Consider the following 26,299-nt stretch of genomic DNA (forward strand, 5'->3'; position numbering starts at 1 on the left):
CTCTGTCAAAGATGCATAGACTTCACTAGCCCAACTACCAGTTTAGTTTGTAAGAGTATGGTCCAAATATCTTGGACCATACTCTGACAGATGTTTAGCTATTTTCTCAACAAAATGTCTCTGCATCCGTTCATCAAATCTGGGAAGAGCTTGTATTTATCTGAACATCTCCCCACTAGTTTACCAACTAGAACCACCTTCCTCCGCCAACTGCTCTAATCTTTGCATTCTGCTACCTGTGTGCAACATTAAAAATCTCTCTATCTCTTTGTTTCTACCCTTGCAGCTTGCTTCTTTTCCCTGTTAAATTCCGTATCTCTTTCCTCCTGTGGGAAAGTTCCCTCTCTTTCATGCATCTCTAACTTTTTAATCTCTATGTTCCTTCGTAACGGAAGCCTAGCTAATTCAATTTCTTCAATTCTTGAAATAGTAGGTCTGGCTAACCCCTCTTGAATATTTAAATGCATTGCTTCAATTTCAATTATCTCAGCCTTCTTAACCCCTGCAGCTAAGACTACTAATTTATCTGCCAGTTCTATTAATTTGATTTTATGCACACCTTTCAAAATTGCTATGGTTGTACTGACTACCTCCAGGTAAGATTGTGCTAGATCAAGAGCAGTTTTGCAGCCACCTTGCTTTAAAAAACATGTTTTCACTTGTTCCACAGGGTCCTCACTCACGTTACGTTCAAAAAGTATAAAATCCCCTACACTTAAGGAATTAAGCTTTTTTAAGATCCCAGTCGAGTGCCTCCATTTTCTGTGACAAATCACATGAATGTTATCTGCATGGGCATCTCAACACCGATTTGTGGTGGTGTATAGTTTTGTTTTTGGAATGGTGTGAGGAGTTGCGTGAAACCTCAGTTGCCATGTAACAGTTACTAAAGACTACTTAGTAAATTAAAGACAAATACACACGAATGGGAATATAACAGTGTGTGACAAATATATAAATTATGAAACACATGCAGTTTATATATAAATTACTTCTTGTTCCAAAATATATATATATATCTGTAATCTCCGTACTCAAGACTTTCCTGCTCCCAAACACCCAAATTAAATAAATTTGGGGCCGCATGGTGGCACAGTATTTAGCACTGCTGCCTCACAGCACCAGGGACCCAAGTTCAATTCCCAGTTTGGGTCACTGTCTGTGCGGAGTATGTATGTTCTCCCCATGTCTGCATGGGTTTCCTCACACAGTCCAAAGATGTGCATGTTAGGTGGATTGGCTATGCTAAATTCTTCCTCAGTGTACCCGAATAGGTGTCAAAATGTGGCAACTAGGCAATTTTTTTCACAGGGGTTTCATTGCAGTGCTGGTGTAAGCCTACTTGTGATGAATAAGTAAATAAAGCTGAAAGTTAAATCCAGTTTACAGTTACCAAATAATACAGGGTGGATGGTCAAGCATGCAAAGTTGTTTCATTGCCCAGCGAAGACACATAAAACTGCTTTTACGAAATCTCAAAATCCAAGATGGTGCCGAAGTGAGGCAACTTCTTGCAAGTTGTGCCTAGCATGCCTTTTAATTCTATCTTTTACACTCGTTCTATGCTTCTAAAACTTCATTCTTTCTGTACACCCAGCTGCACACTCTCATTTCTTCTCTGTGAATGCTATGTTTTGTTTGTATAGCGCGCAAGAAACAATACTTTTCACTGTGTGTTAATACATGTGACAGTAATAAATCAAATCAAATCTCCTGCACTACCCTGGCTCTAAGATTTTTTAGATGTTAGAAATGGCCACTCAGACTTGTATGTTAAACTGGCCTGTCAGCTCTTGGATAATACAATGCTTTCTTGGCCATTAGATGTTAAACTGGACTGTCTACTTCTGCAGGTGTTGGTAATTATACCCTGGCCCCTCTTTGATTTTCCCCTTTGTGTATTATGAGCTGCCTGCTTCTCTCGCATTCCGTGACTCTCGAAATTAGCATTTGTATACCTACTCTAATCTTTAGCTATCTACGTAAGCTTTTTTCTGATGATAGCTATTTACACCTTGTCTGGATTATGTTTGGATGTCTTGTCAATGTGAGGAAAGGTTGCATCACACCATCCCCTTTGAATGCTGGCTGCTGTTGTCGCGAGGCAGATCCATGACATCTCAATCTTCAAATCCCTCTTGCATCGGATAGATGACCAAAGGATTGCAAATGTTACATTCTGTTTTTTTTTTGAAAAAGGGTGAACACAGCAATTAGAAGTCTGTTAGCTGAACAGCAGTGGTGGGCGTAGGGGAAACTATTAGAGGTCACCATCTAGGACCAAACTAATTGACATTTTGAAAGCATGGGTTGAAGATGGAAGTCAGCAAAGATTTGTTAAAGACAAATTGTGTTTGTCAAATTTCATAGAGATCATAGAAAAATAGAAATTTATAGCATAGTGAAAGACTATTTAGCTCACTGTGTCTGTATTGTCTGACAAATCACTACCTGGCCTAATCCCACTTTCTATCTTTGGCCCATAATCTTGAAGGTTGTAATACTTCCAAGAGAATATTCATGTACTTGTGTGTTATAAGGGTTTCAATCTCCTTCACCCTTTTGCAGGCAGTGTTTCCAGATCCCCACCACCCTCTGGGTGAAAAGGCTTCATCTCTAGACCGTTTACTTAAATCTATGCCTCCTCATTATGGACCCCTTAACCAAGAGGAATATTTCTCCGGGTGCCCTGGTTTCCTCCCTCAGTTTGAAAGATGTGCTGGTTAGGTGCATTGGCTATGCTAAATTCTCCCTCAGTGTACCTGAACAGGCGCCAGAATATGGCAACTCTTCATTGCTGTGTTAATGTAAGCTTACTTGTGATAATAATAAATAAACTTAAAACTTTAAACGTTCTCTTATATCTCCTCCGCACCTTTTTGAGTGCAGTTACACCGTTCCTCAACTGCGGTGACCAGAATTGCAGGCGATACTTCAGTTGTAGAATCACCAGTGTTTTATACTATTCCAGCATAACCTCCTCGATCTCCTATAATATGGGGGCGTCCTGTCAAAAAAAGTCCTAAGTCCTGAATGAGTTGGAAAACGGGAGAGTTTCAGATCCGTTTTTTAGCATGGCCACAGGTCCAGTCTTATGTCACTTTGTTAAAAAAAATGCTAAATCTGTTTCTTGCCAGTAGGGGGGAGGTGGGGACTTAAGCTTGTTGGAAAGCTGGCAGCTAAAAGTACAGGGCACAATTGTGCATGCGCAAATCTTTCTGTTCTATACAATGGCACAGAGATATGTCAGTCAGTTATCACCACTCATTGGATATTCCCCCCCACCCCCAGTGCTCACAATCGCTGTCCACCCACCACCCTGTTGATTGCCAATTGCAGAGTGCACAGCATTGCCTAAATCTCACTAATATCAGTAAGGTCGCGTGTCTTGCAATGCTACTGCTCCCCCCTCCCCAAATCGACTGGTGGGATGAGAAGGTAAGACCCCTCTTCCCAACTCAGCTGTTCCGTGTGTATTCTTGACTACCTTATCTACCTGTCCACCCACTTTAAGGGACCTCTGGATATGCACTCCAAGATCCCCCTCTGTTCCTGTATATTTCACAGTATCCTGCCATTTAACATGTACCCTTTACATTGTTAACTTTCTTCAAATGCATGACCTTGCATGTTTTTGGTTAGAACTCAATTTGTCACTGTTCCACCCTTCTGACTAGTATTTTCTTCAATGACATAGCCAATTTTTGTTTTGGCTGCAAACGTTTTAATCATATGCTTGCATTTATGTCCAAATGATTGAAATATACTGCAAAAAGAAATTGAACGTACTGACCCTTGTGGAACACCTTTTGGAAACAGCCTTTCAGTCTGAAAAATACTCATCAACTATTTCCCTCTGCTTCTTCCCTCTGGACTAATTTTGGATTCAACTTGCCACTTGTCTTGAATCCCACCACTTTTATTTTTGCGAAGTCTGCCAAGGGGACCTTATCAAAAGCTTTGCCAAAATCAATATAGACTCTTATCCTTGTTGTTATTTCTTCAAAAAAGACCAACCCTGTTAGTCAGACACTAATCAGGTTTGATCAAGTTCTTTGAAATAAAGGAAAGATTTCATAAGGATAGTGGGATTAATGTGAATATGGATATTCAAAAAAATGTTTTAGGTTGATAAGTGTTTTATCAATGACAGTTATGTGGTATTTTGTCAAATCCCGTGGGATTGTGGTTCCTTTTGATGCATCTTAATAACCTAGACTTGACTTTGATGAACCCTGTATATGCAAAAAGCTTAGTTTTGAATCATCTCCAAGCCAAACGGAAACTAAGGTAATTTTGGAAAGGATGGATGCGTACAGGCAATAATTGGATTTCCTGGCTGTGACATCATTTCTCAGAAATGACCTGGTGATTTAAGGTTGCTGTGGAAATGAAAGCTAGATAACCGAAAAGACAAGTAGAAGCCAATTAGTGGTATCGTCTTTCATCCTGTTCTGGAGAACTCGCACAAAACTGTGTTTGGGAGAAGTGAGTAGATCTCTCTACAAAAATGTCAGCTTTTCTGTTTCAGCAAAGGCACGGTTTAAAAAACTTTGAGACTGCATATGCTCTGAGAGTGTTGCTAAGACATTTGTGAGAGTTATATTTGTTGTATTGACTATTCAAAATGAAATAACAAAGAATACTTTTACCTGCTAATATAAGCTTCACTTTATGTTGATTTTGGGTTTGATTGGTGTCATACATTTTTAAAGTGAAATCTTGTCCATCAGTTGATTCCATTGAGGTCATTTGGGAATTTGTCTCTTTTTAAGATTATTATTGTGACCAGAACCACATTTTATAGTAAGGAATTTATCTTACAATGATCTGCTCTAGAACTGGGGACAGGAGTACAAATTTGTGAGAGTAGTTTTGATTTAATTGACTTTAAAATGTGGTGAATAAGTGCGACTTTGGCTGCAAAGGTGAATATTGCAGACTGTTCAGTATCCGCAAGCAATTTTGATTGCTGATAGCCATTTCGGATTGTCAAAGCACATGATCCTGGGTCACAAGATAATGTTTTTCACTGTGACACTAGGTAGATATTTTAAATAATGCTGAGTTCAGTTTCCAATTAGAAGGTGCTTGAAGTTCCTCCATTGTCTGTATTCAGCACTCCTTCCTCAATGGAACCATAATTCAAATGTCTTTTGAAGAAGTGTTTCCTGGAAGAAATTCAATTTCTCTGTAAAATATTGAAAAGTGGCCTGGTGGAATTTCTTTTGTGCCAACATTAATTGCACTTGCAAAATTATCAGCAGGCGCAAGCAGCAAAAGTTGTGTAATTGAGATTCAGTAATGCAGCTGACAGATTTCAGTGATTGTTTTGCAATAATTAATAACTATGTTAAAAGAAAAAAAACTTGGATTTATTAAATGCTTTTCACAATATCCAGTGGTCACAAAACTTAATTATAGCCAATTAAGTAGAATTGAAATGTAGTCTCAATTGCAATGTACAGTGGCTTGCAAAATAAACAAGCATATGCTATCTGAATTACGTATTTTTCAATAAGACTGAAGGTGGAGGTAAATTTTCAGAGAAATGTGACAAGTGCATGTCTTGCATGTGAATTTTAATATTCAGATATATTTAATTTAGAGGCAGTTTTTTTGTTTAAAACATGCTTGAACCTTAAATCGTGACACCAAATGTTACGGTCAACTGTGAGAAATGTCCTGTCCAGTTGTCTAGTCATATTTACCAATTTTTTTCTCTTCCAGAGTTAAGAATAGCTAAGGTTTGCTATAAATATAATCCTCCATGACACAGAGCACTGCTCTGTGTTAAAGATGTATGTCTAGAACCCACTTTGCTGTGAATAATCTCAATTGGGGGAAACATTGACCAGTTTTGTATTAAATTTTAGGTACGCCATAACAGTCTGGTATTTTGATGCAGATGAACGAACACGGGCTAAAGACAAATATGCAACAGGTAAAGTAGCCTCATTAGAGTGCTTACGTTTTTAAACAATTTCTGGCTGGTATTACAGTTAAATAGTCAACTCTTGGAACCATAAATACTTTACCAGCCACAGCATAAATTGTAGTAAGTATTGCTCACTGAAGATGATACTAGGATTCCACTCTCAAATAATTTATTTAAGTTACTTTTAATAACACAGAGAAGTAACTATTTTAAATCGCTAACGCTTATGATGATAGACATGGACATTCATTGTTGTCAAGCTCAGATATTGAAAACCTGTAGATTGTAGAAGGAAAGGGAGATGGTGTGAGGTTAAGAGTTCTGAGGTTTCAAGAATCAAAACCTGACTGACAAGAAAATCTGTAACAAAACAATAGGTAAGGAAAAGATACAGACTAGGTACAATCCAATAAAGTCATAAGGGAGCCAAAAACAGGGCTCCTTGGATGATGAAGTAGATGGTGGTGGTGATGATGAGTAAAGGAGGGGTGTATCATGTCAAGTGAATTCTTTAAGTGAGAACCAGGTCAGCTATAATAGTTTGAGAGGAGAGGTGAAGAGAAAAATAACAATGGCAAAGAGGAAGTATAGGATAGAATGGCAGTCAACATAATAGGAAACCCAAAAATCATTTCTAGATATGTGGAAGGTGCCAGAGAATTGGAGAATGGCAAATGTGTGGTATCTTACTCAAGAAGGGTGCAAGGAAAATGCTAACAAGTCCATGTCAATCAGTTTAACATCAGTGTTGGATACAGTTTTGTAATCCATAATTGGGGGAAAAGGGTCATTTATAAAAGACAGATTCTGCTTGACTGATTGCAGTTTTTGATGAAGTAACAGAGAGTTGATGAGGTGGGTGTTATCTGTATAGATTTTTTAAAAACAGCACATAAGAACATAAGAAATAGGAGCAGGTGTAGGCCATCTAGCCCTTCGAGCCTGCCCCGCCATTCAATAAGATCATGGCTGATCTGTCGTGGCTCAGTTCCACATTCCCGCCCTCTCCCCATAACCCTTAATCCCCTCTCTTATCAAAAACCCATCAACCCGCTTCTTAAAAATATTTAGCGAGGTAGCCTCCACCACTTCAACGGGCAGAGAATTCCAGAGATTCACCACCCTTTGAGTGAAGAAATTCTTCCTCAACTCCGTTCTAAACTGCCCCCCCTTTATCTTGAGTCTGTGCCCCCTAGTCCTACTGTCCTTTCTGAGCGGGAAGAGTCTCTCCACCTTTATTCTATCCATCCCATTCATCATCTTATACGTCTCAATGAGATCTCCCCTCATTCTTCTAAACTCTAACGAGTACAAGCCTAGTTTATTCAGCCTCTCCTCAGAGCTCAACCCCCTCAACTCCGGCATCAGCCTAGTAAACCTCCTCTGCACTCCCTCCAAGGCCAAAATATCCTTGCGTAAGTACGGCGCCCAAAACTGCACACAGTACTCCAGCTGCGGCCTCACCAATGCCCTATACAGCCGCAGCAAGACCTCCCTACTTTTATATTCAATCCCCCTCGCTATGAAGGCCAGCATTCCATTCGCCTTCCTGACCACCTGCTGCACCTGCAAGCTGGGTTTTTGCGACTCATGCACAAGGACCCCGAGGTCCCTCTGCACCGTCGCCTGCTGCAGTTTTTCGCCACGTAAGTAATAGTCCTTCCGACCATTATTCCTACCAAAGTGGACCACCTCGCACTTGCCAACATTAAATTCCATTTGCCATCTCCTGGCCCATTCGCCCAGCCTATCTAGATCCTTCTGTAGACTCTCCACACCCTCCGCACAATTTGCCTTTCCACCAATCTTGGTGTCATCAGCAAATTTCGACACCATACACTCGGTTCCCTCCTCCAGATCATCTATATAAATGGTAAATAGCTGAGGCCCCAGCACCGACCCCTGGGGCACTCCACTAGTCACCAACCGCCAATCCGAATAGCACCCATTGACCCCCACTCTCTGCCTCCTATTTGACAACCAATCCTCTATCCATGCTAACACCCTACCCCCAACTCCATGTCCCCTGACCTTCTGCAATAACCTCTTGTGAGGTACCTTGTCAAACGCCTTCTGAAAATCAAGAAAGACCACATCCACCGGCTCTCCTCTATCCACCGCCCTAGACACATCCTCATAGAACTCCAGTAAATTTGTCAGACACGACTTCCCTTTAAGGAAACCGTGCTGCGTCTGCTCTATCAAGCAATTCCCCTCAAGATGCCTCGCTATTTCCTCCTTGATGACGGATTCTAACATTTTACCTACAACAGACGTTAAACTAACCGGCCTGTAATTCCCTGCCTTTTGCCTGCCACCCTTCTTAAACAATGGCGTAACATTAGCCGTTTTCCAATCTTCTGGCACTTCCCCGGAATCCAGCGACGTCTGGAAAATAACCACCAAGGCATCCACTATCACCTCCGCCATTTCTTTCAGAACCCTCGGATGCATTCCATCCGGTCCTGGTGACTTGTCCACAATCAGCCCCTCCAGTCTGTTGAGCACCGCCTCTCTAGTAACAGTAATGTCATTGAGACCCTCCAGTCCTACCACCTTTCCATCTCTAACACCCGGCAAATTATTCACGTCCTCCTCCGTGAAGACAGAAACAAAAAAGTTATTCAAGACCTCAGCCATATCCCCATCCCCTACCACTAAGTCCCCCTTCTCATCCTCTAAGGGTCCAACGTTCACCTAGCCAGCCTCTTCCTTTTTATATATTTATAAAAACTCTTGCTATCCTTTTTTATATTAAGCGCTAGCCCAGCTTCATAGTTTCTCCTACCCTTCTTTATCAACTTCTTTGTCAATCTTTTTTGACATTTAAACCTTTCCCAATCCTCTTCTCGCCCACTACTCTTAGCTACTCTAAACGCCTCCGCTTTTAATTTAACACTTTCGTTCACCTCCTTCATTATCCACGACTTATTACCTCTCCTCCTACGGTCCTTTTTGACCATCGGAATAAATTTCTGCTGAGCACCAAGAAAGATCTCCTTAAAGATCCTCCACTGCTCCTCAGCAGACCTACCTTCCAACGCGCTCCCCCAGTCCACATTGGCCAATTCTTCTCTCATCCTACCGTACTCCCCTCTGTTCAAACAAAGGACGCATGTCCGGGAACCCACTTTCTCCTCCTCCATCTGCACCAGAAACTCCACCATACAATGATCACTCTCCCCAAGAGGATCCTTCACCGCAAGGTCCCTAATTCTACCCGCCTCATTACATAGCACCAGATCCAAGATAGCTCGCTCCCTCGTCGGCTCCAACACACACTGTTCAAGGAAACTATCCCGGCAGCATTCCAAGAACTCCTCCTCGAGCCCACCGCGTCCAACATGGGTCGACCAATCAATATGCAGATTGAAATCCCCCATAATTACGGCCGTCCCATTCCTGCACGCCTCACTTATTTGCGCGTTAACAGCCTGCCCCACCTCCAGATCATTATTGGGGGGCCTATAGACGACACCCACCAGCATCTTCCTCCCTTTGCTGTTCCTAATCTCTACCCACAACGATTCCACGTTCTGTTGTTTGGTTCCTATATCATCCCTTGCTACTACCCTGATGCTATCCTTAATCAGCAGAGCTACGCCCCCCGCTTTTTCCTCCCGCCTATCCTTCCTAAACGCTTGATACCCCTGGACATTCAGCTCCCAGTCCCTGTCACCTTGCAGCCACGTCTCTGTAATGGCCACCAGATCATATCCATTTGCGCTGATCTGCGCCACCAGCTCATCCACTTTATTCCAAATGCTCCGTGCATTCAGATAAAGTGCCTTCATCCCAGCCTTCACCTGGACCCTATTTGCCGGAACGCCACCAACCATACTCACGCCCCCTACTCCCTTTATTATTGGGACATCTTCGGCCTCTACCCTTACCTGTACCCTCTCCTTAACTTTAGACCCCGTAATGGCACCTACCCTTGCACACACACACACACACACACACACACCCCCCCCCCCAATTAGTTTAAAGCCCTGTCTACAGTCCTCTTTACACGATTCGCCAGGACTCTGGTCCCAGCACGGTTCAGACCAACCCCGTCCCACCTACCCCAATACTGATGCCAATGCCCCATCAATGCAAACCCATTCCTCCCACACCAATCCCTGAGCCACCCATTCACTTCCTCAATCCTATCAACCCTACGCCCGTCTGCACTCGGTTCAGGCAGTAGCCCAGAGATAACCACCTTGTCGGTTCTACTTTTTAATTCCATTCCCAGCTTTTCATACTCCCTCCTCAGATCCTCACTTCGCATTTTGCCTACGTCGTTGGCACCCACATGTACCACAACGACTGGAATCTCACCCTCCCACTCCAGGTTCCTCTGCAGCCCAGATGCGACATCCCAGACCCGAGCACCAGGCAGACAACACACCCTTCTGTGCACTTTGTCATTGTGACACAGGACAGTGTCAATACCCTTCACCCCACTATCCCCAATTACTACTACGTTCCTTTTCACCTTCTCTATGCCTATGCCCTGCTGCATCACTGTACCGTGTGCAGTTTGCTCACCGACCTCACCTCCCCCGTTCTTGTCCAGACTGGAAGCAAGAACCTCAAACCTGTTATGCAGATTGAGAGGCTGAGGCCTCCGCTCCCCACCCCCCTTCCTCTGCTCCCCACCCCCCTTCCTCTGCTCCCCACCCCCCTTCCTCCGCCCCCACCCCCCTTCCTCCGCCCCCCCCACCCCCCTTCCTCCGCCCCCCCACCCCCCTTCCTCCGCCCCCCACCCCCCTTCCTCCGCCCCCCACCCCCCTTCCTCCGCCCCCCACCCCCCTTCCTCCGCCCCCCACCCCCCTTCCTCCGCCCCCCACCCCCCTTCCTCCGCCCCCCACCCCCCTTCCTCCGCCCCCCACCCCCCTTCCTCCGCCCCCCACCCCCCTTCCTCCGCCCCCCACCCCCCTTCCTCCGCCCCCCACCCCCCTTCCTCCGCCCCCCACCCCCCTTCCTCCGCCCCCCACCCCCCTTCCTCCGCCCCCCACCCCCCTTCCTCCGCCCCCCACCCCCCTTCCTCCGCCCCCCACCCCCCTTCCTCCGCCCCCCACCCCCCTTCCTCCGCCCCCCACCCCCCTTCCTCCGCCCCCCACCCCCCTTCCTCCGCCCCCCACCCCGCTTCCTCCGCCCCCCACCCCGCTTCCTCCACTCCCTACCCCCCTTCGTCCGCTCAGCAGCCCCCTCTTGTTGCTGGCCCTTAGTGTTAGCCAGTCCAGGGGGGATGGATGTCACTTGCACCCCATTGACAATGGCACCCTCTCTCCCCCTGATGAGCCTCAGCGTCTGTAGCTCAGAGGCCAGCTCATCTACCTTGAGCTGGAGCTCCTCCAGCAACCTGCACTTACTGCAGACATGGTCACTGGGAAGGACCCTGGGGTCCACCAGTTCCCACATCATACAGAAACAACACATCACATGCCCCTCCATTATTCACTGTAGTAGTATTGAAAATTTCCACACGCTTACCTGGCCCTTTTTCTCTCCAGCCCTTTTGATCTTAAGCCCTAGTAGCTCACTCTGCTGCCCTCTCACTCCGCTGCCCGCTGTCTATACCAGGTCTCCTTTTAAACCTGGCGCTGATTTAAAGCCTGCTGGCCCGCAACTCCCTTCTAACCACTCCCTCAGAATTCTTAAAGCAGTAAGTACAAAAATCCCGCAAAAATGCTTTTAAATGATTTAAACTGTTCTACAAGGTAAGTTCTTACTACAAAGTGCTTTAAACTTATTTAAACAGGTTTTTAACAGGTAATTTCTTATCTGGCTCTCTGCTCCTTCTCGTCTGCTCCAGCAAACAATAAAAGCCCAATGTAAAAAAATTAAGCTTATGGAATAGAAAGGTCAGCATTTAATTGGATAAAAAGTTGGTTTGAGGACAAGATATTCATGGACTGGAAGGGGTAGGAGGTGAGGTTGTCCAAGGGAAATGAGTTGGACTTTGGAATACGGAGTAAAATTTCAAAATTTTCACATGATACCAGCATAGAGTGCTTCCCAAAGGGGAGGCAATGTCCTAGTGATATCGTTGGACTTTATTCAGAAACTCAGCTAATGTTCTGGGGACCTGGATTTGAATCCCACCATGGCACATGGTGAAATTTAAATTCAATAAAAAATATCTGGAATTAAGAATCTACTGATGACCATGAAACCATTGTCAATTGTCAGAAAAACCTACCTGATTCACTCATGTCCTTTAGGGAAGGAAATCTGCCATCCTTACCTGGTCCTTACTTACAGCAAGGATATTAATAAGGTTGAAAGAGGGCAGAGAACGTTTACAAGGATGTTGCCGGGACTTGAGAAATTGAGTTGCAGAGAAAGGTTGAATAGGTTAGGACTTTATTCCCTGGACCATAGAAGAATGAGGGGAGATTTGATAGAGGTGTATAAAATTATGATGGGTATAGATAGAGTGAGCGCAAGCAGGCTTTTTCTACTGAGGCTAGGAGAAAAAAAAACTAGAGGACATGGATTAAGGGTGAAGGGGGAAAAGCTTAAAGGGAATATTGGGGGGGGAGGGGTCTTCACACAGAGAGTGGTGGGAGTGTGGAACGAGCTGCCAGATGAAGTGGTAAATGCGGGCTCACTTTTAACATTTAAGAAAAACTTAGACAGGTACATGGATGAGAGGGGGGGTGGAGGGATATGGTCCAGGTGCAGGCCAGTGGGACTAGGCAGAAAAATGCACGAAGGGCCAAAAGGCCTGTTTCTGTGCTGTAGTGTTCTATGGTTCTATGGTCTGGTCTACATGTGACTCCAGAGCAACAGCAATGTGGTTGATTTTCAACTGCTCTCAGGCAACAAGGGATGGGCAATAAATTAAATGATGAGGTGGATGTTGTCTATACAGATTTTTTAAAAAACATAGCACATAAAAGCCCAATATAAAAAATTAAGCTCATGGAATAGAAGGGTCAGCATTCAACTGGATAAAAAGTTGGTTTGAGCTCAGAAACTAATAGGTCATAACTGGTCTTAATGGCCAGCCAGCAACATCCATGTCCCACAAATGAATTTAAAAAAATTGAGGATGATGTGAATTGCCGGCAACAGTACATAGGTGAGCAGAAAGAGCAAACAAGTGGCAGATGGATTTTAATACAGGAAAGTGTGAGGTGATACAATTTGGCAGAAGGTATAAGGAGAGGCAATTTAGACTTCTTGGCAAAATTCTAAAGACTGTGCAGAGACCTTGTGGGTGCATGTCAATGGATCTTTGAAAATGGCAACACATATAGAGGGAGTAGTAGCAAAGTACAGGAGATCTTGGGCCTCATTATACAGACATTGAGTACAAAGCAGGGTGGTGATGTTGAACCTGTAAAAAGCTCTGGTTAGGCCATCATGAGATTGTTGTGTCTGGTTCTGGTCACTGCACTTTAGGAAAGATGTGAGATGGTGTAGAGGAGATTCGCCAGTTTTGTTCTAGGATTGGAGGGTTTTAGTTACCAAGTGATTGGAAAGGATGGGGTTGTTGTCCTTGAAGCAAAGGAGATTTGATACGGATATACAAGTTATGACAGACTTAGAGAAGATAGACAAGGAAAAAATCTTCCCAATAGTTGCTGATAGAAAAAGTAAGGGACGTGGATTTTGGGAAAGAGGTAGAACTTATTTACAGAATGAGTGGTAATGACCTGGAATGCGCTGTCCATGAGAGAGGTAGAAGCAGAAACAGTTCATGTTTTCAAAAGGAAATTGTACGGATGTTTGAAGGAAGTTTACTTGCAAGTCTACAGGGACCTAGTGTGGGAAATGGGATGAATTGGATTGCCCCAAAAAGAACAGTAGGGAATTGAGCTGATTGGACTTCATCTGTACTGTAAATGAGTTAGTGAGAGACAATGTGATTTTAAACCATGGGAGGACTGTATGTTATGCTGAGACTATAAAGAGACAGGTGAGGTTGTGATGATGGTGAAGGAAGAGTAGAATAACCAGCTTAGTAAGATTCACTCCACATTTATGATGCTGAGATACTCTAAACAAAATGTCTTCTCTGAGGCTGCCTCTTGGTTAGTTTTCAAGCATGAAGCTCAGAACGGGAACATCGGAGACATCTCTGTATATTTATGGTAATTAAGGCTAACTGCTTGGTATTCAGAATACACTTTTTTCACATGAAATTCTATTTCTAACTGTTAGATGGATACAGAATATAAATTCTGCAAAAATGTTGACAGGAGTGTTGGAGTAAGAACATGAGGGGAAAGGAATTGAAGGGTATGTTGATGAGGAGGAGGCACATATGGAGCATAAACACCTGTATATCTCAGTTGGGCAAAAGGGCCTATTTTTCTAACAGATATCCTTCATAAAAGCTATAGGCCTGTGAGTGAAAACATAAAATGTTGGAAATGCACACCAGGTCAGTCAACTTCTGTCAAGAAAAAGGCATATACTGACATGTCATCATTAACTGAAGACTGAAAGACAAGCATTTCATTAAGGTTGCACAATTTGCAAGGAAATATAGCAATTGGAGGAGAGAATAGTTCAATGGCATGTAAGTGAGGTATAGGTTTGCATATGAGGTGGAGCTTAACGCTAGGAAGTTAACGCTAGCCCGCAGTGAGAGTCTGTACCCTTTTCTCTTCTGAGGAGCATTTCCTATGTTTTGCTTAAATTCTGTGTTTTATTTTCATATCTGCTGAATCCTCAGCTTGTTGGCTTATCATGTTGTTTTCCTTATCTTTCATGTTTTACTTTGTGTGGATCTCTGCTATTGCTTTAAATCTGCTGTAATCATATCCACTATCTGCATTCCTCTGTTTTATAAAGAGATACTTTGATTTATATGACACTATTCACAACCACCAGATGTCTCAAAGTGCTTTTACAGTTAATGAAGTCCTTTTTGAAGTGTAGTTACTGTTGTAAAAAAGTACAGCAAGTATTCACACACATCAATCTGTTTGTGATTTTGATTGATAAATGTCAGCTGAAACACCAAGGATTAATCCCTTGCTCTTCTTCAATATAGTACCATGGGTCCTCTGACATCAACCCATGCAGGCAGATGGGACCTCAGTTTAATGTCTCATCTGAAAGATGGCTTCTCAGTGTAGCGATCCCCCAGTACTGCGCTGGAGTAGTAGCCTTGATTTTTGTGCTCAAGTCTTGCAGGCAGACTTGCACACTTAACCTTGTGATTTAGAGATGAACGTGCTGCCAACTGACTCACAGCTGATGGCCTATATTACTCTATTTATTTATGTTTATTAAGTCACTGTTGTTTCATATTAGATTACTATTTTCCTTTAAGCAATTTGCTGCTCAATTAACCCACTTCCCCTCTCTAATTGCCATAACTGTTGCTCCTTTCTCTTCCATCTCACTTTTTAAAAACAGCTAAAATAGCTGCTAATCTCTGTCTTGATATAACCTGTCTTTTTCTTTTTAAAGATAGTATTTGGTGTCCTGTTTACTTCGAACATTTTTAGTTCTCATATTCAGTTTCTAGCATTGCAATTTCTATCACTGCTTTTTAAAAGTCAAAGTAAGTTTGTTAGTCATTCGAAGTTATTGCATGATGCTGCAAATGTTTTATGTTATTAATTTAGCACAAAAATCAGTTCCAACAAATTTGCCAATTTGAAAGGTACTCCAGCCACCAGCCTAAACATTGAGCCTAAACATTGATCCTTTAGGACACAATGGTTACCGTCTGTATTGTGGTCAGAGCAACTTGACATTGCTTCTGTGACAATACCTCCACGACACAAAACCTCCACCTCAAAGGAGAAGGATAGGAATGCCCACACCTCAAACTTGATCACCTGGTGGCACGGTGGCACGGTGGTTGGCGCTGCTGCCTCGCAGTGCCGGGGATCCCGGTTCGGTTCCCGGCTTGGGTCACTGTCGGTGCACAGTGTGCACGTTCTCCCCGTCCCTGGGTGGGTTTCCTCTGGGTGCTCCGGTTTCCTCCCACGCTCCATATATGTGCAGGGTGGGTGGATTGGCCATGCTAAACTGCCCTTTCATGTCCCAAGATGTGTCGGTGGGGGAGATTGGCGGGGTAAATGTGTGGGATTAGGGGAAGGGGTAGGGAGATGGTCCTGGGTAAAATACTCTGTCAGAGAGTCGGTGCAGACTCAATGGGCCAAATGGCCTCCTTCTGCACTGTATGGATTCTATAATCCCAGCCTGGACACATATCACTTACTGTTCATTCTTCATCAATGTGTCAAAATCCCTGACCATAATGTAGGAGTATCTTCACCACAGGAACTGCAGAGATTTATGAAGAAGGCCTTCTCGAAGGAAACAAGGGGGTTGGGGGGGGCAATGAATTGCTTCCTTGACAACAATGCCCATTTCTCAAAAACAAATAAAATGAATTAACAATCATTCTTTAAATCTCTATATAACATGAGGCAGATCACATTAAATGGGTGTCCAACAAGACTAGGCCTCTACACTCGTTCCAGTTCCTGAATAAAGGAACATGACACACTGCTAAGTTCAGATGTCCTTTTTGCCCTGACATTTGCTTCTCAGCCTTTTGGCTAAGATCAAGTGTAGTATCGACATGCTGCGCTTGGTTGAAGTCATTGGGTTATATTTCAGCTTCATTTGAAGCAATTTTTTAAAGCTGCATCTGGGCCTTTTGGCTAAGATGCAAATGAGATCAAGCCTTGGAGGAGGAGCTACACCTACTCCAATCAGCTTGGATCATGTCGACCAAGCCCAAGACAGGAGGTGGGAGCCCTGTCTTGTCAGCTTGGATCGGGAATGTCCCAACTTGTTGGGACTCTGAATTGGATTTAATTTGGCTTGATTGGATTGGAATAAAGTTTAAAAAAAATTTTGCCCTGACATTGTGGTTTGATGTGGAGATGTCAGCGTTGGACTGGGCTAAGCACCGTAGGAAGTCTCACAACACCAGGTTGAATCCAACGGGCTTGTTTGGTAGCACTGGCTTTCGGAGCGTCGCTCCTTCACCAGGTGAGTGGGGGGTTGTGTTCACAAGCAGGGCATATAAAGACACAGACTCGGTTTGCAGGATGGTGGTTGGGGTGCGGGTCTTTACGGGTGGTTAAGTCTTGAAGGTGCAGACAATGTGAACGGAGAAAGGCCTGTGCTTAGTCCTCTCTTCACTCACATTGTCTGTACCTTTGGGGATTGATTGTCTGGGGGGACTCGCGTTCCAACCGTTATCTTGTGAACTGGGCTCATGCCTGTATGTCCTGTTTGTGAATACTACTCCTCACTGCCTGAGGGGGGGGCGAGGCTCCGGGAGCTTGTGTTGCTAAATAAATCTGTTGGACTTTGGCCTGAAGTTGTGAGACTTCTTATTGTGGCCTGTCCACGTTCATGGAAGAGCTCCCCCTACTGTGGCAGTGTGGGATTTCTAAGGCCCACATCTTTATTGATGGTTGTCTCGGCTACACCATGAACTGCCAAATGGTCGGCCATTTGGAGCGTAATCTAATGTCCAAAAGGGGACATTTCCACATGGCTCGAACAGGAACATTGAAAATGAATGCAGGCCCAAAAGCCTTTTCCACTATTCAATTAGACAGTCTTGCATTCCTACGCCATTTACCTTTCTGTATCCCATATTCCTGGAGCTTTTTCCCAAATAAAAATCTATCAATTTCAGTTATGGAAATTTCAGTCATCCCGGATTACACCCCTTTGGATCCTTCCCCTTCCCCAGTTTACCTGAATCGACCCATCAAGACGTTTAATTCATGGAATCATAGAGTTCCTGCAGTGCAGAGGGTGGCCATTCGGCCCACCAAGCCTGCACCAATAATAATCCCAGCCAGGCCCAATCCCCATAACCACACACATTTACCCTGCAAATCCCCCTGACACTAAGGGGCAAATTAGCACGGCCAATCAACCTAACCGCCACGTCTTTGGACTGTGGGAGGAGGCTGGGCATCCGGATGAAACCCACGCAGACACATCGAGAACATGCGAACTCCACACAGACAGTAGTCACCCAAGGTCTACAAAATTACAAGGGGCTTGGACAGAGTGGATAGTCAGAAGATTTTTCCCAGGGTAGAAGAGTCAGTTACTAGGGGGCACAGGGGCAAGAGACAAGGTTTAAAGGAGATGTACGAGGCAAGTTTTTGACCCAGAGAGTGGTGGGTGCCTGGAACTCTCTGCCAGGGGAGATAGTGGAAGCAGATACAATAGTGAATTTTAAAGGGCATCTGGACAAAAACTGAGTAGGATGGGAATAGAGGGATATGGTCCCCGGAAGGGTAGGAGGTTTTAGTTCAGACGGGCAGCATGGTTGGTGCAGGCTTGGAGGGCCGAAGGGCCTGTTCCTTTGATGTAATTGTTCAATCTGTGTTTTTGAACTAGAATAATGGATGAGGAGGTTTCAGAAAATTCACTAATGGCATAAGAAATAGGAGCAGGAATAAGCCATTTGGTCCCTCACCTCACTTCAATCTACAGAAATAGCTGATTTAAAAATAAATTCTTGACAACATAACTTTATTTCAAGTTTGTTTTTCTTCTCCAGTTATCCCCTCTCTTCTTACTGGTACACAGCTTTGTGTGACCTTACAGGTCTGTCTTGTGTGAACCGATTGGCAACTTTAGCAAGACCTGTCAATACTGAACAGTAATGGGTTGTTCACTCAAGATTATGCTGAGGAGAGAGAGGAGTCGGATCCATGAGCAGCAGCACTCAGGAGAGGGATTGTACTGTAGGGAGTGATGAAGTATGGCACCGATGGGGAGTGAGAAAGAATAGGACAATAGATGGTAATATAGAGAAAAATGGGAATTAGTGTTATGAATAATTGAGAGTGGGGCAGAAACTCAGATGTGCACTGGGGGAGAAATAGTTGGGTCTGGGACAGCATCCACTAAGGGAGAAAGGTGGATTTCTTGTCTGATGCTAATTCCTATCAACCCTGATCCTGGGATGAAGACTGCCATCTTCTGGTTGGAGCAAGAATACCACTTGATTGGCTGTCCAGGACAATTGAAAGAAGAGACTCATTATGGCAACATTGTGGCATTGGATGGAGTACATTGTCTGGAAAAGGTAGATGCATTTTGGAACCAGAATGAAGTAATTCATATTGAGCTAACTTTTGTACCTTTAACAATCTTTATTCTTCCTTTCCCATATCTTGAGGAAATGATTTGTACAGTACCACTGGCATTGACAACACTTTGATATTTCCCTTAGTTGATGTTGCTTTTTAATGAGCTGATGTTGTCAGCAAGGCACCAACTGATTACATTTTCCCTGATCTCCATAATTTTCCACATGGGTCACTACATGAGGAACAAGAACCTTTGATCGGGAAAGTGTAATTTCTGACATCCTAGGGAGCTGACAGTTCAGGAGAAGGTTTGCTCTTATTACATAAGAACATAAGAAATAGGAGCAGGAGTAGGCCATCTAGCCCTTCGAGCCTGCCCCGCCATTCAACAAGATCATGCCAGATCTGAAGTGGATCAGTTCCACTTTCCTGCTTTCACCCCATAACCCTTAATTCCCTTGTCTATCAGAAACCTATCTACCTGTGATTTAAATATATTCAGCGAGGTAGCCTCCACCACTTCAATGGGCAGAGAATTCCAGAGACTCACCACCCTTTGAGTGAAGAAGTTCCTCCTCAACTCTGATCTAAACTGCAACCACCCCCCCCCCCTTATTTTGAGGCTGTGCCCTCTAGTCCTGCTATCCTTTCTAAGCGGGAAGAATCTCTCTACCTCTACCCTATCTAGCCCCTTCATTATCTTATATATCTCTATAAGATCCCCCCTCAGCCTTCTAAACTCCAATGAGTACAGACCCAGTCTATTCAATCTCTCTTCATAGGCTAACCCCCTCATCTCCGGTATCAGCCAAGTGAACCTTCTCTGCACTCCCTCCAAGGCCAATATATCCTTTCGCAAATGCGGCGACCAAAACTGCACACAGTACTCCAGTTGCGGCCTCACCAGTGCCCTGTACAGTTGCAGCAAGACCTTCTTGCTTTTATATTCTATCCCCCTCGCAATAAAGGCCAACATTCCATTTGCCGCCTTGATCACCCTTATTCCTCCACCCTGCATTATTACTATTATTGCTGTTCCTTCAACTTGTATCTCCAATTAATCTGCAATATCTCTTCTCCAGCTAATGCTGTTCCATCAGTGTCCAGTTTCAGTATTTTTAACAGCACACATTGCGTCCATTTCAGCAATAAATGGGTTAGCTCCATCTTGTGATTTGAACCCTGGTGGAGATTTTTTACTTGTTGGACTGTATCAACAGTATTACATTTTTTTTTCTGTTATGAAGTGGGGGGTTGATCCCCTCTCTGAGAATTAACATATAACCACTCAAAGAGAAGTACCTCGCTTCACAATCTGTTAAAGTGAGTGAGAAATAGCACAATCTGCTCTTCATCAACTTTGTGGTTAATTCAAAATAACTCCCTAGACTCTCTGTAAAAGCAACAAGAAACATTTTATTTATCTAACTAAAGTGAACAGGTTAACTAAACCATTAACAAATCCAATAAAACACTATTCTAATAGAATGCTGTTTAGATAAATGCAATTCCCATTTATTAACAAAAAAATCGTTTTTTTGTCACTCTCAAAATACAATGAAGTTTTATCTTCCAGAATCTTCTGCCTGGGATCTCTGGCTTCTTTTTGATATCTTTTCAATTCAGATGAGGCTTTGAGCTAAAAGCTATTAGCTGTGGCAGAGATAGTTGCTGGCTGTTTTTCTCTCTCTCTTTCTCTAAAGCAGAGGCAGTTGCTGGCCTGATCTCTGGAGCTGGGAGCTGGCTGTTATACCCCTCATGATATAACAACATTCCCACAATAGGATTGGTTTACAGGTTACCAAAATGTCAAAATCAAATCTGATAGGCTGCCATTATTCCAATGGCTATTTTAAATCGATTGATTAAACTTCAAAAATAGCTTGTTGTCTTGGCAACACTACTGCCCAACCTCAAAACAATATTTCAGTTGTGTACTACATGCACCTACATCTCTTTTAACTTTCTAAGCACAGCAAAAAAAACTACGTTTTTTGACAGAACATGCAATTTTACAATTCTTAGCATTTTATAATTTTACAAACACTGACTTCACAACATTAAGACCTGAATTTCCACTTTTTAAACTACTCTCCTGGGTGAATCCAAGTTCCCAAGAGCTTTTTCTTTGCTATATTTTGAGATAAATGTATATTATACCTGGAAAATGAACAGAGAAACTTCAGTTTATATCAGCCACTGGTTTTATCCTGTGCTTTTTCTTGTATTTAGAAGATGGCAGAACCATTTTACACTTGACTTTGATTTAGAATCGCCTGGTGGTGAGCTTATTCACCAGTAGGGGAGTCTGTCCCCTTATAATTTAATATATTGTATCCAATGGAAGTTGCAAAATTTGGTAAACTTAATATTTTAGCGCAACTCTCAATGGTGGAGATTCCAGTTGATTTGATCTTTTAAATGAACTTTTCATCCAAAAGTAGCATGAATCTTTTTAAAGTCCTTGCTAATTATTTGTTTGTGGAAATTTACATTACGACAAAAGCGACTGATTCACTAAAAATGTTTTTTTCAATTACAGTACATTATTTATTTATGGGCAACATGATGGCACAATGGTTAGCACTGAAGCCTGAATGCAAGGGACGCAGGTTCAATTCTGTATGTTCTCCCCATGTCTGCATGGATTTCCTCCAGGTGCTCCGGTTTCCTCCTGCAATCTGAAAGATGTGCTGGTCAGGCACCAGAGTGTGGCAACTAGGGGATTTTCACAGTAACTTCATTGCAGTGTTAATATAAAAGCCTACTTATATACTTACTTCTGAAATCAAACAAAAGAACAGAATAATAAACATTAATTTGTGCTTAAAATATTTGTTTTGTGTTTAGTGCACAAGTGATTTACTGCTGGAGGTAATTTTATGATGCGGATCACCATGCTCAATAACCTGGATTTACCTCTGGACTTAATTACATGCAAGAAATTATTAAAAATTATGTTCTGTTCTTTGCCAGAGTGATTAAATCTATGTCTGGAATACTCCATGTCTGTTTTAATTGTATGACTACTTTGGTTTTATTTCCCTCAAGTGTTTTGTAGACAAAAATATAATAGGATAAATTCTCTGAGGCAAGACTTACAGTGCAATGGGAGTGCACTGAAAAAAAACAAGCAGGGTGGTTAGCGTTCCTGATTCATGGCAATCCTGATTTTCTAGTTATTAAATAACCAGTGCAAGCTCTCTGAACTCAGCACCCAGTTTTCAAATGTGTTCTTGTGATGCAATGCTATCTGAGAGTCTTACTTCTGAAAATCTGCCCTCATAGGTAAAAAAAAACAAGATTTTCAAACTCCCAAGTAGAAATTAAGTTGTGGTGACATGAATCTTGTGCATAAAGTTCCTTCCAGGAAATCAAGATTAAAAAAGCTGGGCAAAATGTTATGCTTGTTATAATTACAGTTTTAATTAATTAAACGATATTGTTTTGGATGGGTTAGTTGTTGGAACAATTTGTAAGTTAAAATCTGGATACATGAGTCTGTCCAGAAAAGACCTTATGGACTTGCATCTTTTTGCAGCTTATCACAAAACAGCTCTACAATACTAAGGCCCTCGTCTGCTTCTGCCTGAGTGCAGAAGTGGTATTGTGGGCACCAGTAGACCCAAGTACAATGAGAAAATAAATCAATTTACTTAAATCATGCATACATACCACTTGTGTACTTTTGCAATATTCTGCAGTGGTACAAATATTTGTGTTATTTTACTTTGTTTTATTTTTATTTCAGGTGAAAAGGGAGTAAAAATTGAATTAAATAAACCTTCAGAACACAGTTTGAAAGAAGCTTGACACTTCTCCTGTTCCATTGAGTTAGGAGATTTATTTCATGAATGTCACCCAGTGAGTGGATGAAGAACACAACATCTGCTACTCGTGATTGAAGATGGGAATTCAGCAACAAAATTTCTTTTGAAACTGGACCTTGAATTCTGAGGCTTTGCACTGTAACTCAGATTTTCTTGTTTCAAGTGATGAATGCCATGGTTGAAGCAGTAATGGAAATTTTCAAGCTGGAATGAAGTTGTGGCATAGAGGTGCATGGATTTGTTCAAATACTCTTAATTGGTCAATTATATTTAATCTGCTAGTCATAGACTGCAGTTTTGTCTTTGTTTGATAATTGGAATTTGGAATAATTCGATGAATAAAATTCATGTTGAGGTTAGAACAAGAAAACTGCAATATTGATATTCACGAGAAAAGTATTGATTTTTCTACCTGATTTTCTCAGTATAGCAATTTAGTTGACTGGAGAGAAAACACAAACATTTTAAATTTAACTGCAATGTGTCCAGTATTCTAAATGACAATTCCTCCAGCTGTGAGCAGCAGAAACAATTGCTCTATTTGACCTCTCTGTTTTTCCCTGGTTTTATTCTATTCATGATCACCTTCCATATATTTGTGTTTTTTTTTAAAGCTCGTTGTCATTTTACGATTTAAAAAAAACACATCAGTAGTGCCTCCAGTGCTTGTTGCAGTGAATTTCCTGCAACTATAGCACATCTGCCTCTGGAAAGTTTTACTACTGAACTATTATTGGGTTTCTGGTAAGACACCGAGTACTGGAGGGAGAGACTGATTAAGATTTTATTCCTGAACTTAAAGTGACAGGTTGAGGCATTTGGGGATAAACAATATGCAATAAAGAGATTATTCTAAAAACAATAATCTGAAAACATTTTTGGACGTGTTCGCCAGTGTCCAGATACGTAATCATAAACCAAGATGTCGAACACTTGAATTGGTTTGAATGCTAATCTTCTTATCTTGTATACTTCTTTAAACAAAAGTTTTGAAGCAGTACTCAATTACATCAGTGGCAATAGCCTCCAATCATTCTAATTCATTTCTCCAATCATTCTAAGGTTTCTTATTTGAATGAAAAGTTAATCAGTGAACCAATTTTATATACAGTTGTATTTTTGATTCCGGTTATTCCTCCCTGACGGTGTTCAGTTTGGGTACTTTTCTCTTTGAAGCTGTATCTACATAATGTTATGTCACATGTATTCAGCATTTGAAGACACATCAATACCATGGTGCTTTGATGCCTTTTCCATGTGGTAAGCGCCTGTCTGATTTTTTTTTTCTGACAATATATTTTATAAAATGCCCAGTGACATGAGAGCTGCATAGCAAAGAGCATGCACATAAGATAGAGTTGCTATTTACTATTGTTTGGACATTATAAAATAAAAGTATTAATTCTGAAATAAACTGACAGCATGTACAAGTTGCAAAAATTAAATCCTTTGTTTTCTGAAACAAGTGTGATTTCCTTGACTACAGTATTTTTGAAATACAATTGATATGTACTGAAATAGTCAAATAATATGACTAACTTGCAAATGAAAATTCAAAATGACATTTCTAGTAAGAATTACTGCCTACTGAACATTAGAAAGTGGTTAGTGAGACTAATTTATTTCACTAGTAATACATGGCCTGAAAGTACCAATAGAAGTCTGACTATTTTTTGCTGACTTTCTCACAGATGGAATGCCAAAGACCTTGAGAGTATTTTTTATTCATTCACAAGATGGGGACATCACTGAAAAGGCCAGCTTTTATTGTCCGTCTCTTTTGCACCTTGCATCCTAGAGGCAGAACACAGCAACCTCAGTACATGAGTGGTGGACGGAGTGAAAGATAGCCTGTTGACAATGAGTTGCTTGGTGTGAATGTTTTGATAAGATCTAAAACAAACAGGACTTTAATCTATTGGTTACACCCGAAGCAAGTTATTTACTCTGCTTCAATATATTTTTGTAAAATATTTTGAGTCATTGTAAAATCCAAATGCATAGTTTTTCTACTAGCATCTATTTAAAATACATTTGTAGCAAGAATTGCTATCCTTCATTAGTATTTATTCTACTGTGATTTGAGCATCTAATACACATTTAAAGTCAAATTTCTAAAACACCATGTTTTGTTGGATAAGATTTGTTTTCTCTTGAATAATAGTGTGAATATTTTCCTAAAATGAAAAATTGAATAAAATTGAACAATTGCAAGAACGGATCTGGTGTAATTTCTATCGACTCCAATAATGTGTAGATTTCAAAAGTTAATAATAAAAGTTAAGTAATAGAGAACGTAGTATACATTGTCAGGAATCTGCTGTTTTAACCTTTTATGTAGGAAGAATTGAAGTGAAAAGAAAGACTGAATAGGGATTAAATCTGAAGTTTACATATGATGCCTTTGGCTTGATACGATGTTTTGCAGAGAAATGGAATACGAACTAATATAACATGATTTCTGGTGGGATTGCAGTAATGTTTTACTGGGATCATTACTGGGCCGTGAAGAGTTTGAAATGAATTTTTTTTGTCATCATCACCAAGGGATGATGTGGATATAGTGATCCAAGAGGAGCAGTGTGAAACGTTGAATAAAATAATCATAACAACATAGGAAGTGTTAGAGGAGTTGGAATCCTTAGATGTGGAAAAACTGCCATGACAGGATGGATTGTACCCTCAGATGTTGAAGGAAGTCAGGGAAGAAATAGCAGATGATCTGAGGATTATTTTCCAATGTGCACTAGACACAGCTGAGGTGCTGGAGAAGTGGGGGAATGCAAATGTCCTGGTATTTAAAAAGGGAGCAAAGGAATTGCCAAACAATTATAGGCCATTAGTCTTTATTCAGTGGTGGGCAAATTGTTAGAACCAATCCCGATGGATCAGATAAACCATCAGTTAGAAAGACATGAATGAGTTGGATAGTCAGCATAGCTTTGTTAAAGGAAGGTCAAGCCTCTTTATAGAGTGAAATGAGTTCTATGTTTCAATCAATGACCCTGATTTTTGAACACTCTTTCAAGGGAAACAAGTTTCTCCTGTCTACTTTCTCCCTACTCCTCTCTGTGTTTACAGTGAGAGGTATTCCAAATGCTTTAGGAAAGTGTAATCCTTAAGATGACTTTTGCAAGCCTCCTGTAACCTGATGTGAACTACCTGTTTGATAGATATTGCAGAATCCAATGCAGATTGAAAACCTGGAGTCATGATCACCACACTTGTAGATACAGGCACAGAGATCATTAGAGAAGAGTCAGACTACATCTAAGATGTACAACTAACATGTCCAAACAGTTCCTTCCCCCTTCCCTTTCACCCTTCTCCCCTCCACTACACCCCTCCCACCTCCCCTCCACTACACCCCTCCCACCTCCCCTCCACTCCCTCCTCCCCTCCCCTCCCCCCTCTCCTCTCCTCCCCTCCCCCCTCCCCTCTCCTCCCCTCCCCCCTCTCCTCTCCTCCCCCCTCTCCTCTCCTCTCCCCTC

The 26,299-nt window shown here is 42.1% G+C and overlaps 1 protein-coding gene and 1 non-coding gene across 3 annotated transcripts in view; both read left to right on the forward strand.

Moving 5' to 3' along the window:
• egln1a (egl-9 family hypoxia-inducible factor 1a) overlaps positions 1-24,994 on the forward strand; it is a 111,500-nt gene extending 86,506 nt beyond the window's left edge. Inside the window, exons 4-5 of one of the 2 annotated variants that reach the window (XM_080191869.1) lie at positions 5,877-5,944; positions 22,730-24,994. In XM_080191869.1, coding sequence (XP_080047995.1) covers positions 5,877-5,944; positions 22,730-22,791 — 130 coding nt within the window. In that variant the 3' untranslated portion in view covers positions 22,792-24,994. The other variant, XM_080191868.1, reaches the window with a different exon arrangement.
• LOC145345772 (U2 spliceosomal RNA) lies at positions 16,445-16,636 on the forward strand. Its single transcript, XR_013887159.1, has one exon. It is a non-coding gene; the product is annotated as a U2 spliceosomal RNA (small nuclear RNA).
• Positions 24,995-26,299: the final 1,305 nt, after the last annotated feature.

This window comes from Carcharhinus amblyrhynchos, chromosome 7 (genome assembly GCF_965287045.1).
Source record: "Carcharhinus amblyrhynchos chromosome 7, sCarAmb.v2.hapA, whole genome shotgun sequence".
Taxonomy (NCBI): Eukaryota; Metazoa; Chordata; class Chondrichthyes; order Carcharhiniformes; family Carcharhinidae; genus Carcharhinus; species Carcharhinus amblyrhynchos.